The sequence below is a fragment of the Plasmodium vivax genome, chromosome 14, assembly GCF_000002415.2.
Source record: "Plasmodium vivax chromosome 14, whole genome shotgun sequence".
NCBI lineage: Eukaryota > Apicomplexa > Aconoidasida > Haemosporida > Plasmodiidae > Plasmodium > Plasmodium vivax.
The window spans coordinates 2,337,793-2,355,024 of NC_009919.1; the positions used below are offsets into that span (position 1 = coordinate 2,337,793).

Here is a 17,232-nt window from a genome sequence, read left to right on the forward strand (position 1 = left end):
GGCGGCAGCTGCGCGGGTCATTTTGCGGGGGAAAAAGGGAACATCGGGGGGAAGGTAAAGCGGAGGGGTCTACCCAATGGTTAACTTTCCACGCAGGTGAAGTTGCCACGTAGGTGAACTTTCCACCTTGGCGGGTTTGACCAATTTTGCAATCCTCTCTGACGGCGCCGCTCCCGTATTCCCACGTGTGTGCCGCGCTAGCGCACCGGCTTATGTAGGCGGTGACCCGGCCCACGTTCGGGCCAAATCGCCAGCCCCATTTTGTTTGCCTTTTGGAGTGGAAAAAATTGAAGTCGGAACTGGGAGGAAATGCGCGCGTATGTGGAGTGGGGGGGGACGCAATTTTAAAAAAGAGGGATCACACGGAAGGGAGTGCGGAAGGCCATGCGAAGAAGTACCTTACTTTGACGTCGCAATATTTCCCCCTTTTCTTCAAATTGGGGGGAACTTTTTTTTTTTTTTTTTTTTCCTCCATCGAGGAAGATCCAGATCGGAAATGACCAACTGAGTATACCTCTTATGTACACTCCACTTGTGAGATAAGGAAAAAAAAAAAAAAGAGCCATGCGTAGTGGTTTTCGTAGGCATGACAAACGAATGTGTGCATTTAATTCACTCATCCGGGAGCCCATTCACAGTGCATACTTCCATACGCTTATATGTCGTGGAAACTCTGTGGCGTTTCTGCAGAGACCATTTTGACCACCTCCACAGTGTTCTGTACATTCGTGGGAACATCACACAAAGATAGCGCGTGGAAGAATTCTTCCCTTTTTTTTTTTGCAAATTGGGTTAAGGGCTACCCCCCTCGCGGATTTACACCGTGGTAAGAAACCTCCTGGGGTGCGCGTCGAAGCTGGAGAAAGAGGGGGAGAACTGCAGCCGGGCCAAGTGTGCCTCATCGTATAAAGAATTCTAAGGGGGAGGCTCATCACCGCATCGTTGCAGAAGTTGTTAGCGGCCGTTGAAATTACCCCCCTCCCCTCGTCGATTCGCTATCCCCCCACCATGCACCGGCTCAGGTGGATGCGGAGCGCTCCGCTCAGGCGGTACTCCAAGTTGAGCGGCACAGTTGGCGGGAAGGTTAGCGGAAGTGGCGGCAAGGCCGGTTGCGTGGTGGGGGCCCCCCCCCTCTGTAGACACTTCTCCAGCGGCGAAAGCGCCAACCTGAAGAAGAGCCCAGCCAGCAAAAGAGACGAAAATAAGTGTAGCAACAAAATGGGGAAAATATCGCAAGTCATAGGCGCCGTGGTGGACGTAGAATTTGAAGACACCCCCCCATCCATTTTAAACGCTCTTGAAACGGAATTGGAAGATAAAAAAATCATCTTAGAGGTGGCACAACATTTGGGGAACAAAGTGGTGAGGACCATCGCCATGGATGCAACGGATGGGTTGGTCAGAGGGCAAAAAGTTTTAGATAGTGGGAAACCAATATCGGTGCCAGTCGGCAAAGAAACGCTTGGAAGAATTATGAATGTCATTGGGGAACCTATAGACGAATGTGGGGATATAAAATGTACAAAAATGTTGCCCATTCATAGAGAACCCCCCTTATTTACAGACCAGAGCACCGAGCCGGCTCTCCTAATTACAGGCATTAAGGTGGTGGATCTGATAGCCCCATACGCCAAGGGGGGGAAAATAGGCCTATTTGGCGGCGCAGGAGTGGGAAAAACGGTCCTAATCATGGAGCTAATAAACAACGTAGCGAAGAAGCATGGGGGGTATTCCGTCTTCGCAGGAGTTGGTGAAAGGACAAGAGAAGGCAACGACCTCTATCACGAAATGATAACCACTGGGGTAATAAAAAAAAAAAAAATCGGAAATGGGCAATATGATTTCAATGGGTCTAAGGCAGCTCTGGTTTATGGGCAGATGAATGAACCACCTGGAGCTCGTGCGAGAGTTGCCCTAACTGGTTTAACGGTGGCCGAATACTTTAGAGATGAAGAAAACCAAGACGTGCTACTCTTTGTAGATAACATTTACAGATTTACGCAGGCAGGGTCCGAGGTCTCAGCTCTGTTAGGTCGTATCCCATCTGCTGTTGGATATCAACCCACTTTATCCACCGATTTGGGAGCCCTACAGGAGAGAATCACCACGACGAAAAATGGCTCCATCACATCTGTTCAGGCTGTGTATGTACCTGCAGATGATTTGACAGACCCTGCACCTGCCACGACCTTTTCTCATCTGGACGCAACGACGGTGCTCTCTAGATCGATTGCAGAATTAGGTATTTACCCTGCTGTCGACCCGTTGGATTCTACCTCCCGTATGTTAACGCCAGATATTGTTGGTGCAGAGCAGTACGAAGTGGCTAGAAATGTGCAGCAAATTCTACAGGATTATAAGTCCTTGCAAGATATCATCGCCATTTTAGGAATCGATGAGCTGTCAGAACAGGATAAGCTGACCGTCGCCCGGGCAAGGAAGGTTCAGAGGTTCCTGTCGCAACCCTTTGCCGTGGCCGAGGTGTTTACGGGCAAGCCGGGCAGGTTCGTCGAGTTGGAGGACACCATCAAGGGCTTTTCGGAGCTGCTCAAGGGCAACTGCGACGACCTGCCCGAAATGGCCTTCTACATGGTGGGCGGCCTGGAGGAGGTGCGCTCCAAGGCGGTGGAGATGGCCAAGCAGGTGTCCTGAAGGGCGGCATCGATGGAAGCAGCGATGGAAGCAGCGATGGCGCGAGGAGCGGCAGCAATGACGATGGCGATTTAGACAGCGATAGCGATAGCGAGTGCTAATGTTGCGTCCGTCTTGGTGTCGTCACCGTTCGGCACATAGCCGGCCACCCTTCCCTGCATCCACGCTTGCATGTATGCAAACATTCGTGTGGGGGAATCTCCCTACCGTGTTTACCTCCCACCAATCGTGCACGTCGCCGCTTCACCCACGTCGCCACGTTACCCCCTTTCCTCACCCTTTTTTCCCTCAAAACGAAACCAAACCTTTCCATGTTTCAATTAAAGTTTAAAGCGGGTTACACATTTGCGTGGGGGGAAAGGAGACGTTACTAATCTCCCGTAAGTGTCCCCCCCCCTGATTGCACTTCATTTCATGTTCGCGAGCACACGCACTATCTGGTGAACGCGCCTACGTACAACGTCGAAGGGGAATACACCCTCGAAGGAACGGCTCCTCAACTGGGCAAGTAGTACCCGTTGAGCAACTCGTGGTTTTCCTTTATGTATTCGATCAGGTGCGTCTCCACCTTTTCCTTGATGAGGTCCGTCGTCGGGCCGTCTTCTAGGAGCAGCTGCTCGCGCACGTACTGCCGGAAGGACTCCGCGTCGTTGACGCCCTGCAGTGGGGGAAGTGGGGTAGCGCTTCTGTGCAGCGGTTCTGTGTAGCGCTTCTGTGTAGCGGTTCCGTATAGCGATTTCATATAGTGCTGCTGTGTGGCGCGCCCCTACCCGCAGCTGCGCGTGGATGGACTCCTTCACCAAGGGCAGGTGCATCAACTTCGTCTTCAGCTTTTCCCTAAACATCTGGAACCTGTGCTCCGGGAGAGATGCCGAAAGGGGGGGGGGTAGTGCTATCTTACCTGCACGTGGGTCGCGTCAGGGGCGCACCCTCCCAGGTGCCGCCTCAGGGAGCAACAAAATCGCTGCCCATCTGATGCGCAGGTGGGGCCCTACTTGTAGTGAAAAATGGACTTCTCCCTCTCCTCACTCAGCAGGCTCAAAATGTCGTAGTGGGGGTCGCTCCTTATGTTTTTCAGAATCGCGTAGAAGTAGTTCATGGACATGTTGCACAGCTTGTGCAGGTTGTGGAAGTTCAGTTTTTGGCGCCCTGCGGGTGGGGGGTGAAGAGGAGCGGTAACAGAGGAGCGGTGAAGGGGGAGGTGCGTCTTCCTGTCGATTGGCGCCACTACACTCGGGGGAGAAGGGCCCTACCCAAGTAGGTGAACGAGTTTATGAGGTTCAGCGAATTCGTCGTGACCCTGCAGTAGTAGCCCTCCGTGCTGATGTTGCTGGCGACTTCGAAGTGCTTCACCTTGAAGCGCTCGCTCAGCTGCATGTCCCCTCGCACGCATATCTTTAGGGTGTCCGTCAAGAAGGCCTCGTTGTACACGTTTGTGGCGTTTACACGATTGATACTGCCCGAGTCGCCAACCTTGCCCGCACCGCGGATGCTGCCCTTCCCCACAGCGCAGGGGTCGTGGAACTTGCAGAGGTCCCCTGTGGGCGCTTGGAAATGGTATAAGTAAAAATCGCAGGGGAGGCAGCTGAAGTGGATAATGGGCTTCTCGAACACCTTCAGCGTTTTGTACAGATCCACAGGGTTGTCTGCGTCCCCCCCCTGGTAGGTATCGTCATCTCTGCCTCTTTCACCACGTTGGGTATTCCCTCCATTTGTGGATGCCCCGAGGGGGGAAGAACTACCTCCTTGGGGCGCTTCCTTCGCGCTCTTCTTCGAGCCGGACAAATCGCAGGGCGAACGAACATTCTGCATGATAATGCGTAGAAACCTTTTGCTTACGAGTTTCCCAATTTCGCTGCCATTGTACTGCTCGTGGTTTAAGATGTTCCCTTTGCCGATTCGGTATCTGCTCGAAAATGCGCACAGCTCTCCGGCGCTGAAGATGAATTTGTCGTTCGTCTGTGTAAGAGAGGCGGGGGAAGAAGGGGAAAAAAAAAAGGGGATAAAGACAAGTGGGTTTACACAGTGGAGGGCACAGATGAGCATCTGCCCTAGCTCTACTGGGGGAGCCTACTTGAAAATTGTGATTCACGCAGATGCGGTCGTTGTAGACGATGGAGGCCTTGTTGAGCACGTAGTGCAGGTGGTTGCTGATGTTGAACGCGTAGGAGCAGAGCATAACCCTGCAAGGAATCAGCACAGTATTTTTCGAAATAAACTTCTGAGCAGATGCGAACGTCGGATCGACCTTCCCATGTTTGCAAAAGCGAACCACGACGTGTTTCAACCTGTTCTGCTTGCTCTTCTTAATGGCAATGATCTCCCCCTGGATGATACGGATTTTTAGAAAATGGAAAAGGACAAACACTTTTTTTAGGACCTGCTTAACATTATCAGGCACGCAATTCTTATGGTAACAACTTTTCCTAATCGACTCATCAGAGATGATGTAATTTTGCTTTAGCTGTTCCTTCTGCTGGTAATAGAGCCTATGTTTGGTTATTTTTTCCCTTAAATTATTTTTTTCCTTTTTTCCCCTGCACTTGGCACATGTGTGTGGAGATATGATCAGCAGCTTGTACGCGTTCACTCCGTTCCTCAGGAAGAAGTTGACGACGCTCAGGACGTCCATGTTGTCGCTGTACACGACGATGTAGCTCACGCAGTTCTTCACAACGGTCATGTAGGTGCTGTTTGCGCCGAAGTATTTATCCAAGAAGGGGTCGCTGATGCTGAACAGCCCCTCCACGTTTTTTCTCTCCCCCGTGTGCGCCTTAGCCGCGGTGTGCGCTTTGTGCGCTTTGTTTGCTTTGCCCGCCTTAACCGCTTTCCCCGCTTTGTCTGCCCCTTTTGACCCCATTTTTTTACCCTCGCCCAGCTGAGACGGCGCGGCTCCCCCGATTAAACTCCCCCTCTGTAATGTGCCGTCTATTGGGGGACCCCTTTTCGTGGTGTTACCACCCTGCTGATCGGCGGCATCATCCTTCGTTTCGACCACTTCGAAAGCCACACCGCCCTTCGCCTCCCCCTTCGCCTCCCCCTCCGACTGACTCGTTTCACTCGTTTGTATGCAACTGGACGATAACGTTGAGTAGTCAGAGTGGTTCTCCTCCCCCTCGTCCGCTTTGCCCGATTCCCCCGTTGGGTGTTTCCCCCCGAGGGGTTCACCCCTCTGCTTGTGCAGCGTTTGGACATGCTTCTCCCCGACATGAAGCGTTCCTCCAATTTTCTCCCCTTTACGTGGCAACCCCGTGACGCCCCCCTCGCTGGAGTCGGAGCCGGAGCTGCTGGAGGGGTCTCCCCCCCCGGGATGATGCACATTGCTTATCGCGTCTTTCCCTCCGCTCACTTTGGCGAAGCCACTTTTCGTGCCTTCGAAGAGTGCCCTACCCACATGTTGCCTCTTCCCCCTGCGAGGCGTGCCCCTCTCGAGGGATCGCCCCTTTGCGGGCCATTCACTCGCCTCGAACTTCTCGTAATCCTTCGCTTTGGTCAGAAAGTCAAAGCGCTCATTGGGGCAAGCGGAGCTCTTGTTCCTCTCAATAAAATTAAAGTTTTTTTTTTTCCCCACTTGGTAGCTATTCAGTTGGAACGAGTAAGTGCTAACGTCTTCCTTATCAAAACAGATGAACAGGTAATCATAAAAAATAAATTGGCTGTTATTTAATTCAATTTTTTTATTCTCCCGATCGATATTAAAAATATTGTCGTGAATTATTTTGACCCTCTGTTTGACCATTAAATTTGATAGCCTTTTGTACATGGCTAGATTTTCCAGGCTCCATTTTCTGATGCTGTTGCAGATGTAATCGTCTGTCTCTTCTGCTCCAGGGGGGGTTCCCTCCAGAAGTCTATTTCTATACGAGGTGACTATAATTATGTTATTAAAAAAGAACTCATTATTTGCCATCAGCTTGTATAGCACGCTGAGGCACACGTCGTTGATTCCCCAAAAGACAACGTTGTGGTCAATGTTGGTGAACTTTTTGAGGCACATTTGCTTCGTCATCACGAGGTAAAATTTTTCATCCCGTTCGTTCTTCGGCCTGTGGCTACCCACAGGGCTGTGACTCGCCTGCGCGCCCTGGGGGGGCTCCTTCAGCACGCTCACGCTGTTGTCCTTCATGAACAGAAATTTGAAGTGCTTGTAGACGTCGCTGTAGGTGTTGTCCCCCACGGAGATTTGGCACGAGCAGGCCTTCGTCATTCTAAGGGGTGAAGAAGCGGAGTGTGAGCGAAGGGGGTCATCCATACGAACGAGGTATTCCCCTATAAAAATGGTCTTGCCATATAAATACGGTATGACCGTATAAAGGGGATCAGGCAAACGTGGCCTGCCGGCAAAGGTGCCGCCTCCCCGCTCACCCCAAAACCTTGTGCACAATCCGCTTGTCGTAAAACTTGAAAATGATGATGGACAAAAAGAAGGAGAGCAGGAAGTGCCTCTCCTGTTGGTTCTCGTTCCTCAGGATGACGTCCTTAAAGTCGAAGGCCTTCAGCTTGTAGTAAAAGTCTATGTTGTTCAGGATGCGCCCCGCGGTCACGTTGATGGCTTTGCCCCCGCACCGCGTCACGAAGATGTAGTAGTTTTGGGAGCGGTAGAACTTGAGCTCTGCGGGGGGGGGAAGCAAAATGGGGGGGAGTTACCGCTGTGTGGATGCCTCTCCCTTTTGGAGGCCTCTCCCTTTTGGAGGCCTCTCCATTTGGACGCCTCTCCATTTCTGCGCGCTCCCTCTCACCTGAGGGGGCCTCCCCCCCCTGGGCAAGGGCCCGCCTGTGGAACTCCCGCAGAGACAAAATAGCCGCACTGATCGGCTCCTTCTCCTTGCCCTCCACGGCCTCCAGCAGCTTCTGCACATCCTCTATATCGCCCATCTTCATGTAGTCCGTGCAGGGGGGGAGGAAAAGGGTGTACTTATTCAGCACATACAAGGACTCCAACGTGTTTGTCTTTTTTTTCTTCTCCACGCGGTTGAAGTAGTTTAGGATGAGGGGGATGCTCCCCCGCTCGTTGTTCGTGGCCACCAGGTAGTCCACTTCGTCGTAGTACTTCTCGATCTTCAGCAGCACGTCTTTGCAGTGGTGGTGGTACTGCGGGGGGGAGTTATGCATGTGAGGGGAAGTTAACCGTGCGGGAGTAGCTTCCCAATGTGTACGTGTTGGATGTTTTTTTTCTGCCCTCCTGCCGCGATTCCGCCGCTCTCCTGCCGCCCCCACCTTGTCATTCAAAATGAACAAGTTTAACGAAAAGGCGTTCTTGTCCTGGTCGCCCAAACTGCTCAGCCAGTCGATGTGCTTGTACTTGCAGATGAAGTAGTTTTTCTTGATGGCCACCAGCTCGTCCAGGTAGAGCTGCGCGGGGGGAGAAGGAGAGAGGTGGTGGGGGTGACGAAATGGAGACACTTCCACGGGGCGACACACATAACCGCAAAGGGAAGAGAACCCCCCGTGAAGCGCTCACCTTGAACGAGACGCAGTCAAACGGGGTCGACTCCTCCACGGTGATCAGCTCGTACAAGTCGAGAAAGAGAAACAGCAGGATGATTTCGTTCTGAGGTGGGAAGGGCACACCACAGGTGGTTACGAACGGGCCATACACATTGGGCGGGGTGCCGCTTATCCCGCGACGCGGTTTCCTCGCGTGTGCCGCGCCCCTCCCCCACCTTTTTGAAGATCTCCGGGTAGATATTCTGCAGCAGGAGGAATATGTCGAAGTAGGACAGGTTCACCACCTCCTTGGAGCTCTTCCCCTGCTTTGTCGCGCCGCCACTGTCGCAGTTCAGCTTGATGATGTTGATTTTTTTTGCATCTGCGGGGAGAGAGAAGCACACCAAAGTGGGAGAAGCACACCAGGGAGAGGCACACCAGGGAGAGGCACACCAGGGAGAGGCACACCAGGGAGAAGCGCACCAAAGTGGGAGAGGCACCAATCGGTTGCCGCTTTGCTCTCGCCCCTATGGATGCCCCCCCTCCTTACCGTGTTCTCCCCCCTCGTCCGTCTTTATGCCCGCCTTCTTCCTCCACACCTTGTCGTAAATCTTTTTGTACGTCTTGTCTGTGTGGAAGTTGAAGTAGAGCATCTCGACCTTGTCGAAGTGGCTTTGGAATTTGGCGCTCACGCTGGCGATCTGCGTGGGGGTGGCATAGAAGTTTGGTAGAAGTGGATGAGAAGCGGGTGGAGAGGACATCCCCCGGCAACTGCACGTGGAGAGGGTATACCCCCCCAATTGCACATTGGGAGGATGCTGCCAAAGCGGGGTGCCACCACTTCCCCGCGTGCTTAGCCCATCCCTTCCTGCCTCATCTTCGCTACGCCTTTCCCATTTGTAGCTCCTCGCTCGCCTTACATCGGAGTAGCTTATGTGGGCACACAAGTTGATCAGCTTGTTCATCAGTGCAAAGTTGACGCTGCTGTTGGTTGGGTCCTTCGTGCAGTTTTCAAAGTCGTACTGCAGCTGCGTTGGGGGGGAGGCGCGAATGAGAGGAAAGTCAGCCAGGGAGCTTCTCCTTTCGAAGGCCCTTCGTAAAAGAAGTGGGGATAGAGGAGCAATTCTTTAAATATGGCACACACAATAGGGGTGCCGCTTCCCCCCTCTCAAGTGAAGAGACACACCTTGCTGTAGATATTCCTCAAGATCACCCTCGTGTCTAAATCCTTCTTGGCAAAGTACGCGGCGTACTCCTCCACGTCCTCCATCAAATGCTCCCGCAAATAGCCATAAATAACGTCCGCACCAATTTCGTGCTTCTTTTCCAAGTCGGCTTCACACTCGACGCGGATTTGGCTCAAAATGTATTGCTTAAATTGGATGAACAGGTATTTTTTTTTTTTCTTGTTGAGGTTTTTCGCCCCCTCAGAGAAAGGAACCTATCAGGTGGGAGGAAGAGAAGAAGAAGAAGAAGAAGAAACAGCACGGGTGTTGCCCAGCAAACAAACTTTTTCATCAGGATAATGTATTTTTCCCCTGTTAAGGTATTTTTCTCAACTGGGTGAGTTCCAAATGTGGAGTGCCCCCCCTTTTTTTTTTCCCCTCAAACGAAGCAGAGGAGGTTGTTTCGATCGGAAGGCCTACCAAACAGGGGGCAACGTCCTGGAAAAACTCCCGTCGCAGCAGGTAGTTGTAGGCCTTCAAGTTGTACAGGTTGACGAGCACATTCACGTCTATGTTTTTCTTTAGCCACGCAAATCCGATGATTTTCTTCTTATGGTTAAGTATGGAGAGGAGAATATCCTCCTCAGTTTTGCTCTCAATGAGGTTGTAAATGAGGTAGTGAGTTTCATCCCCTCCAGTTTGTTCTGAATACTTCCTGAGCAGTTGATGCAGATCGTATACATCCGAGCTGCTCGTCGGGCGTATGTAAATCTTACTAGCGTATGAGTATCTACAGAAAAGGACAATTCGGTCATATGGAAGCTCCTCCATTTGCAGGTGCTCCTTCACATCGATGTGTAGACACCTGCTCATCCTTTCGCAGGAGAAATGTTCCTCATCTTTTTTCCCCAAAAAGAGTAAAATAAAAACGATATCCTCAAAGGTGTAAAACACGTAGGAGCATAACTCGTCCAGGTAGTCCACATTCTTGCTGACCATTAAATTGATTATTAGGGAATTGTTTGGGGACAAATTTGACCCCACGGAATGCTCCTTTATGTGCAATGATACAGCCTGGTAGATATCACCCAGGGGTACCTGCTCGTGCGCTTTTTTTTTGAAGGAACCTGCACATAGCTCATAGTCCAGGGAAACAATGCCTGCCACTTCGCTTCGCTGGTTAAAGACGGACAGGCAAATGGATGAGTACTGAATGGTGTTCACAATTTCGGCATAGGGGATGTGCCCACGCGCCGCCACAGCCGCCAGCTCCGCCGCTGCCCCTTTCACCGGCTTCTCATCCACCGCCGCGTTGTCAACCGCCTCCCCGCCGGAGCAGTACAAAACATGCGCCCCGATGTCCTTCCACTCCTCCTTCAGCCGGAACAGGTGCTTGTGTTTGTAAAATTTGAAGGTGAATTCCATTTTGCTCTCACTTTCGCAGATGCGTCTGCATGTACGTACGTCTGCGTACCTATGTGTGCATATTCTGCTGGGCACACATGCCGGCACGCGGGGACGCTCCACATGTGCAGTGATGCTACCACGTCGTTACTACCACGTCGTTAGTCTCCCCTCCATGTGGCTACACCGCAAAGGGGGAGAAATTATTCTCGCTTGATGGTGCGCTGCAGGGGTCCCTCGCCAGCTTTTTTTTTTTTTTTCCCTTTTACCCTCACGGAGACAGCAAACTGGGCCATTTCCCGCACACCATTGCCAGGGCAGCGGCGAGCGGCAAGCGGCGCGATTCATCCTCTGCCCATTCCTCCAGGAGCCCACGCGAGTGTCCACATTCGACGTCCCACAAGAGTAGCCATCCCCTCGCACATTGCAGCTTATTTAGAGATGCACAGACAGGGGCGTGCGTTTATGGTGACGCCTCGGCGCGAAAATGTTCAGCAAAAAAAAAAGGGGAAAAAAAAGAAAAAAAAATGTAACGACAAAATGGCAAAAAAACGTAACGACAAAATGGCACACAAAACAAACACTGCAGGGGGGTATTAAGCGAAGCAGCGTGGCCTTTCGGTAACGCCGCTTCCCTCCCCCCTTGCATTTGACCCCTTCGCCGGGGAGCGCAGATGGGCAGAGAAGCTCTCTCGGGCGGGGACGCCCCCAAACGAAAAGAAGGCAGTACACACACGGTCAAGCGGATATGTGCACATGAATAAGTTTACACACAGCTGGAGACGCTCAAATGATGTGCTCGCATTGCGCGGCTGTCCATTGTGAATCCATGCAATCTCACCGCCCCAACACCGAGGGGAAAGATTCAAAGGGGGTGAATGCAAAACAAACAGGGGGTCATCCCACCTTCACCCTTTTCTGAGCGGCCTCCTCATTGTCAATCATCTCCTGCAGCTTCCTCTTGGTACTCTCCAAAGCGTTCGTATCGTCGCCCTCCAACATGCCCAATGGCTTGCTGCCGCTGCGCGAGTTTCTGCAAAAAAGGGGAGGAAGAGGGGAAGTAGGGGAAGGTTAACGGGGTGTGCCTTAAGGGGAGAGGAACGAAGGTAGCACCTCCCAACAGGTGATATTCACTAGGAAATCACCACACATGTGTGCACGGAGGTATATCTATGCGGGCACTCGTGCGAACTTACGAGAACAGGCTGAGGACGCTCCTCTTGATTCTTATCATTTCCCTGAAGGTGTGCTCGTTGCCGTGCAGCGCTTCGAATTCTCGCCAGTCCTGGGGGGAAGAAAACGGGGGGAGGGGAATGCGGTGAGGGGGGAGCAGAAACATGGCAGAGATAAATGAGCAGGGTTAACACAAAAGGGTCTACAACGGGTCAGCTCAGGAGACCACTACGGCGAGCCTAACCTGGTAAAACGACACGTGCGCAGACGGGTTGGTGAACTGCGCCGTGTAGATGTAAAGCGCCCGGACGCGCTCGTATTCGTTCAGCTTGTACTCCATGTCGATGTATAAGAGGCATATTTCGCGCGCCTGCAGGGGGGGAGAAGGGGAAATGAAATGGGCAGCGGGCATATGGGAGGAGCCGCGCAGAGAAGTGCAACGGATAGTGGCGCATCTGTCCGGGCAACCCTTACGTCGTCGTCCTTCAGCGTCTGGATGGCCTCTTCGAAGGCCTCCCTTGCCTTGTGCACTCCGTACGATTTAGAGACCTGCGCGTTGGGGAAGTGAAAAACGCGTTGGGGAAGTGGGAAAGGCGTCGGGGAAGTGGGAAACGCGCGGGGTGAGTGGACGGGACACCCCCACATGGACGGGATTTCACACCTTCGAAATGAACAGCTTGTAGAACTTGACTTTGTCCGGGTCGGGCAGGAAGGGAATGGCCTCCTTGTAAATGGAGAGGGACCTCTTCAGAAACCCGTAGTTCTCCTCAAAGGCGGCGTACATAAGGAACACCGTTTTGGCAAACTCCTTCGGGATGAATGTGCTCTCATCCACTCCGTAAATGGCTTGTCTGTAGAGCTCACGCACGTAGAAAATGTTTTTGTCCCTGTAACGCTCCACATACTTGCTTATGTAGTGTACGTACACCGGGTACAAATAGGGGTAGTGGAAGATGGAAATGGCCTTCTCATACGTTTTGAAGCATTCGTAAAAGTACTTGTGCTCATAGAGGTAGTTGGCAAAGGAGAGGACCATCTTGACGGTGATGCTCTTCTTATGGTACAGCACATCAAACAGGTTTGTAGCCGTTTCGATGGTGCCATAATTTATTTCCAAATCTAGGACAAGGCAGGCTAATTTTACGTTATTCAAAAGGGGGAAGTTTTGATTGAGGTTTGCAACCTGGTCCTTTCGCATCGTCCTGCTGCTACTGCCACTGCTGCCACTGCCGCTGCTCAGATCGATGGCCAGGCGGGCTATGCGCAAGGCCTGCTTGGAATTTCCCTCAAGTAACTCCACCTCCATCCAGGAGCAGTACACACTGGAAATTTCATTTAACGTTTTGAAATTCTGGTCGCGGACGGCCCTATTAAACACGTTCACCGCTTTGTCATACTCACTTCTGTTGTAGTGGAAATAGGCGTAGCTGATGTACACGTCGCTCAGTCGGCCCGCGTAGTCCCCGTCTTCAAAGTGCTTCAAACACCTATTGTAGAGTTCCACCCGCTCCTCCGCCGTCTCCACCGCGTCTATCTTGCCCAGCCAGACGTAGACGTCCCTCTGGTTGTTCTTCAGCTTGATGTCCGCTATGAACGCCTTGCGCTTGTCCAGCAGGAAGTTTATTTTGTCCATGTAGAGCTCCACCACGGGGTCGTCCCCTGATTGGCGGTTGCGGCGGCGATGGCGGCTGTCTGCCTCGGTACCCCCCTCGTCATCACTTCCGGTGCCGCTTCCCCCCCCCTGCATCTTCAACTCGATGAGCACCTTCATCGTCTCGATGTATCCCTCGAAGAGCACCGCAAAATCGTTCACCGTGTAGCACTCCAAGATGCCCTCCTCATACGCATCCATGGCCTTGTTCCATCGACCCTCATACACGAAGCTATTCGCCAGCAACGTATAAATGGAGGTGACATTTTCATACCGCTTAAAGCTATCGAAGTTTTTCCTTAAAGTTATCAACACGTCATTGTCTAACCTTTTACGGGAGCTTATCAGTTGAAACATTTCCCGGTACAAGTCATATTTGGATTTGTCTCCCAGTTGAAGATGCTCCTCCTCATCACAACTGAACATGTAGAAAAAGGTATTCAGGGCATGCTTACACATTTTGTATTTCACGTAGTGGTTAAACAGATGGACAATCTGCTCCGGGTAAATCGTCACGTACCGCTTAACATATTCGTAGTTTATCAACTTGCTTTTTATTTTTTTGCTATACTTCAGCTGGTACTCCCAGAGGTCTTCATGTTGATTGAGGGAGATGTTCTGTAGGGCACGGTTAAAAATGAGCCTTATCTTCTGCACCTTCCTTTGGAGGAACAAAAACTGAATGTATAAAATGTAGATGGCCTTAAAGTGGTACATGTAGAGTAGGCACCGCTCGAACGCCTGATTCACGTCTTCGTACTCCTCCTTCTCGTCGTAGTAAATTGCGCTCAGCATTTCTATGCGGTCCTTCAGGTAGTGGTACCACAGCTTGAAGCTGAACGGGAAGTGCTTCAGAATCGTTTCGTAGATCCTGAACAGGTAGTGCTTGGCGCGCCGGCCATTCAGCACGGCGGAAGCGGTATTAGCGGTATTAGCCGTATTAGCGGCATCGTCAGCATCGCCAGCATCGGAATTAGCGGCATCACCACCGCTGTGGCCGTGGCCCCCCCTCGAGGCGTTCTCCAAGCAACCCTCCACGAGGTCCTTCTCCGTCTCCAGCACATTCCGATCGTCGTTCTTCATGTGCACGTCGTAGAAGTTCACCACGTACAGAGGCCCACCGCTCTGGAAGTTCTTCTGCTTAAACGTGTTGATGTACAGGAACAGGTACTGCGTCGACACGTTTTTCTGGTTGCTCTTTATGTCCGCCTCGATGTTCTTCACGTGCGCTTCGTCCTCAGCACACTGGGCGGTGCTGTCCCCCCAGTGGGGCGATGCATCTGTGCAGTGGCGCGTTTCCTCCGCGCAGTCCGCGTTGTACTCGTCCAGCAACTCGTCACAGTCGTAGAGCTCTCCGTACAACTCCATTTTTGCGCCTGCTCCGTTTTTTACTTCTTCTTCTCCTTTTTGCCCGGCACCCCTGCTGTTGCGCCTCTTCACCCTTTGGCGTAGCAGCCCAGTGACGCGTCAGCCGATTGCTCGTCTTCGTAGCTCTGAGCACTTCGGTCCGATGCGTCCCTGCAGGGCAACCACAAACTTGTGCGCTTCTAATAAGGTTACTACTTAGGTTTGCTTTCACCGGTAAAAAGTTTTTGAGACTTTATTCCTTCCTTATTTTTTGGGGGGCGGTAGGGGGCCCTTCAAATGGCGTTCCTCGAATGGGCAGCGGAACGGAACGGGCGTGGCGGTCTCGCACGGTTGTTTGGCCGCCAGGTTAGGATATCCCTTCAGTGGCGAGGCTATCTCGAGACTGTATAGGCTATTCACCCTACTGACGAAGTGGTCACCATCGCCGCTATCGCCGCTGCCACCACACGGTGTCCCCCCTGTGCGCGCTTCTTCTCAGCTGATGCGCCCCCGAACGTCGCTCCCTTTTCATTGTGGCGGAATTGCTCCCACGGGCACTTCGTCGCCTTTCGCGTCAGCGAAGTGGAGGTACCTTTGCTAGCTTAGCTTAGCTTACCTTACCTTACCTTGGCGTAGCTTGCCCTATCTCGGCGTATCTCACCCTATACCGTTTTCCTTTCTTTTCCTTTCTTTTCCTTTCTTTTCTTTTGCTTTTTTTTTTCTTTTTTTTTTTTTTTTTTCCGCCACCCGCTCCTCACGTTCCCCCTCAAAATGCCATTCTCACATCGCGCAGTATGAGCACCGATCGGGCACTTGCGGCCAATTCGCCCTTTGCAAAATTTCAAAAAAGAAGAAAAAAAAAAAAAAAAAAAAAAACGAACAAACTGGGAGATGCGTCAAAAGAGCGGGTAAAAAGAAGAAAAAAAAAAAATGACTCCCACTGCCGCATCATTAGCAGCTCATCTCCTCTCTACTTCGGAGCGGTAGCCGAGTGCCAACACACGCGAGCGCGCATTCGAGTAGGGAAAGGTAAAAAGCCAATTGGCGCTTCGCATAGGTACACTGGTGCGGGCGAACGTGTGCATGTGTATGGGTGAAAGTGTAGCTCGTGCTTACGTGCGCAGTTGTGGCGGTTGAGAAGTGGCCCTCAAGAAGTCACTCCCCGCGTTGCTCCCCCCCTGTGCCGCTTCCCCCTCCCCTTGGCAACCATGGCGGACGCGCTGTACAACGACTACAAGAACAACTGCCAGGAGTACATCAAGACGGTGTCCTACACGGAGAAGATCCTCCAGGACAACAGCTCAGATAAGCACAAGCTGCTGAACATCTACGAGAAGGCCATCAAAAGTGCAGAAAACATGTTCAAGAGGATGCAGCTGGAAGTGGAGGCTAATTCACTCATAGGGAACAAAGACGCCGATCTTAACGACCTGCACAGAGAAATAACGGAGTATAAAGGAAAGTTAAATCTACTTAAGCAAAGCTTCCTCGCCAAAGAGAGGGAAAAAAACGAAATGAGCAACAGCTATGATGATCGAGTGCTCCTACTGAGCGATGTAGATCTGCTCGAGCAGGGAGACATTTACATTAACCAGTCGAAAATTCTATTAACAAATTCAGAGCACATCAGTAATGACGTTCTGCAAAATCTTAGCAGACAGAGAGACTGCATAAAAAAGGGACTATACAATATGCCTTTTATTACCAACAAATTAGACCAGGCAAAATATCTGATGCATTTGCTGAAGAAAAAACAACTCTTAAATAAGTACCGACTGTACATTATCTTCATTTTGATATTCTTAACATTCGTGTTCGTCTCTGGAGTTAAGTATAGGAGGTATGTGAAGGGCCTAAATCGGGAGCTTACGCAACCGGCCGGCAGTCCTCTTCACAATTTTATGGGCAACGCTAAGGAGGTCAAGGGAGACCAGACCCCCGCCAGTCCTCAGACAGTTGGCGCGGCGCAGCCAGACAACAACCAGAAGGGTAAACCGCAAAACGGGAAGGAAGCGAATATGATTGTCTACGATTTTATCGAGAAGAAAAAAGACACCATGGGGGGGAGCAGCACAGTAGGGGGGGGCGGCACCGCAGGGAGTGACGCGCAGGGCGGTAGTGCCATTACGCGGCCCCCAAACGGGGAAGGCGGCAGTAGTAGCATTGGCAGTAGTAGCAGCGGCAGTGGCAGTGGCAGCAGTGGGGACGAATCCACCCGCAAGGAAAGACAGACGGAGAGTAGCCCCCCAGGGGGGCACGCAAAGCGACGCAGCAAGGGTGATAAGAAGGAGGTGAACCAAAACGGACATGCCGAAAAAGGTCAAACCGAAAAAGATCAAATGGAAAAGGAAGAGCCACACCGGAGTGAACCCCTCCGTGAGGGAAGCAAAGTAGGGCCGAATTAATCAGGAG

At 51.8% G+C, this 17,232-nt stretch overlaps 4 protein-coding genes across 4 annotated transcripts, besides 15 other annotated features; 2 read left to right on the forward strand and 2 right to left on the reverse strand.

Moving 5' to 3' along the window:
* Window positions 1–450: 450 nt before the first annotated feature.
* Window positions 451–470: a microsatellite.
* PVX_100735 (ATP synthase beta chain, mitochondrial precursor, putative) lies at window positions 469–2,652 on the forward strand (the record flags this gene model as incomplete). Its single annotated transcript, XM_001613843.1, has 1 exon — window positions 469–2,652. Exon 1 carries the CDS (start codon window positions 1,009–1,011, stop codon window positions 2,650–2,652), a length of 1,644 nt encoding a protein of 547 aa, XP_001613893.1. The 5' UTR covers window positions 469–1,008.
* Window positions 2,139–2,184: a microsatellite.
* Window positions 2,645–2,699: a microsatellite.
* Window positions 2,700–3,148: 449 nt separating this feature from the next.
* Window positions 3,149–10,670, reverse strand: PVX_100740 (hypothetical protein, conserved; the record flags this gene model as incomplete). Its single annotated transcript, XM_001613844.1, has 14 exons — window positions 3,149–3,310; window positions 3,423–3,504; window positions 3,648–3,801; window positions 3,906–4,611; window positions 4,727–6,860; window positions 7,018–7,264; window positions 7,392–7,743; window positions 7,870–8,004; window positions 8,114–8,203; window positions 8,316–8,461; window positions 8,630–8,780; window positions 9,000–9,107; window positions 9,266–9,520; window positions 9,726–10,670. The coding sequence occupies 14 exons, from the start codon at window positions 10,668–10,670 to the stop codon at window positions 3,149–3,151; spliced, it is 5,667 nt and encodes a 1,888-aa protein (XP_001613894.1).
* Window positions 4,918–4,942: a microsatellite.
* Window positions 8,367–8,461: a microsatellite.
* Window positions 8,744–8,778: a microsatellite.
* Window positions 9,534–9,562: a microsatellite.
* Window positions 10,671–11,370: 700 nt separating the features above from the next.
* Window positions 11,371–14,841, reverse strand: PVX_100745 (hypothetical protein, conserved; the record flags this gene model as incomplete). The annotated part of the gene is made up of 5 exons (XM_001613845.1): window positions 11,371–11,682; window positions 11,846–11,934; window positions 12,067–12,192; window positions 12,297–12,371; window positions 12,484–14,841. The coding sequence occupies 5 exons, from the start codon at window positions 14,839–14,841 to the stop codon at window positions 11,547–11,549; spliced, it is 2,784 nt and encodes a 927-aa protein (XP_001613895.1). The 3' UTR covers window positions 11,371–11,546.
* Window positions 13,027–13,061: a microsatellite.
* Window positions 13,065–13,090: a microsatellite.
* Window positions 14,404–14,424: a microsatellite.
* Window positions 14,467–14,497: a microsatellite.
* A 579-nt stretch (window positions 14,842–15,420) lies between the features above and the next one.
* Window positions 15,421–15,461: a microsatellite.
* A 31-nt stretch (window positions 15,462–15,492) lies between these two features.
* Window positions 15,493–15,563: a microsatellite.
* Window positions 15,564–15,665: 102 nt separating this feature from the next.
* Window positions 15,666–15,698: a microsatellite.
* Window positions 15,699–16,028: 330 nt separating this feature from the next.
* Window positions 16,029–17,225, forward strand: PVX_100750 (hypothetical protein, conserved; the record flags this gene model as incomplete). The annotated part of the gene is made up of 1 exon (XM_001613846.1): window positions 16,029–17,225. One exon carries the CDS (start codon window positions 16,029–16,031, stop codon window positions 17,223–17,225), a length of 1,197 nt encoding a protein of 398 aa, XP_001613896.1.
* Window positions 16,974–17,025: a microsatellite.
* Window positions 17,226–17,232: the final 7 nt, after the last annotated feature.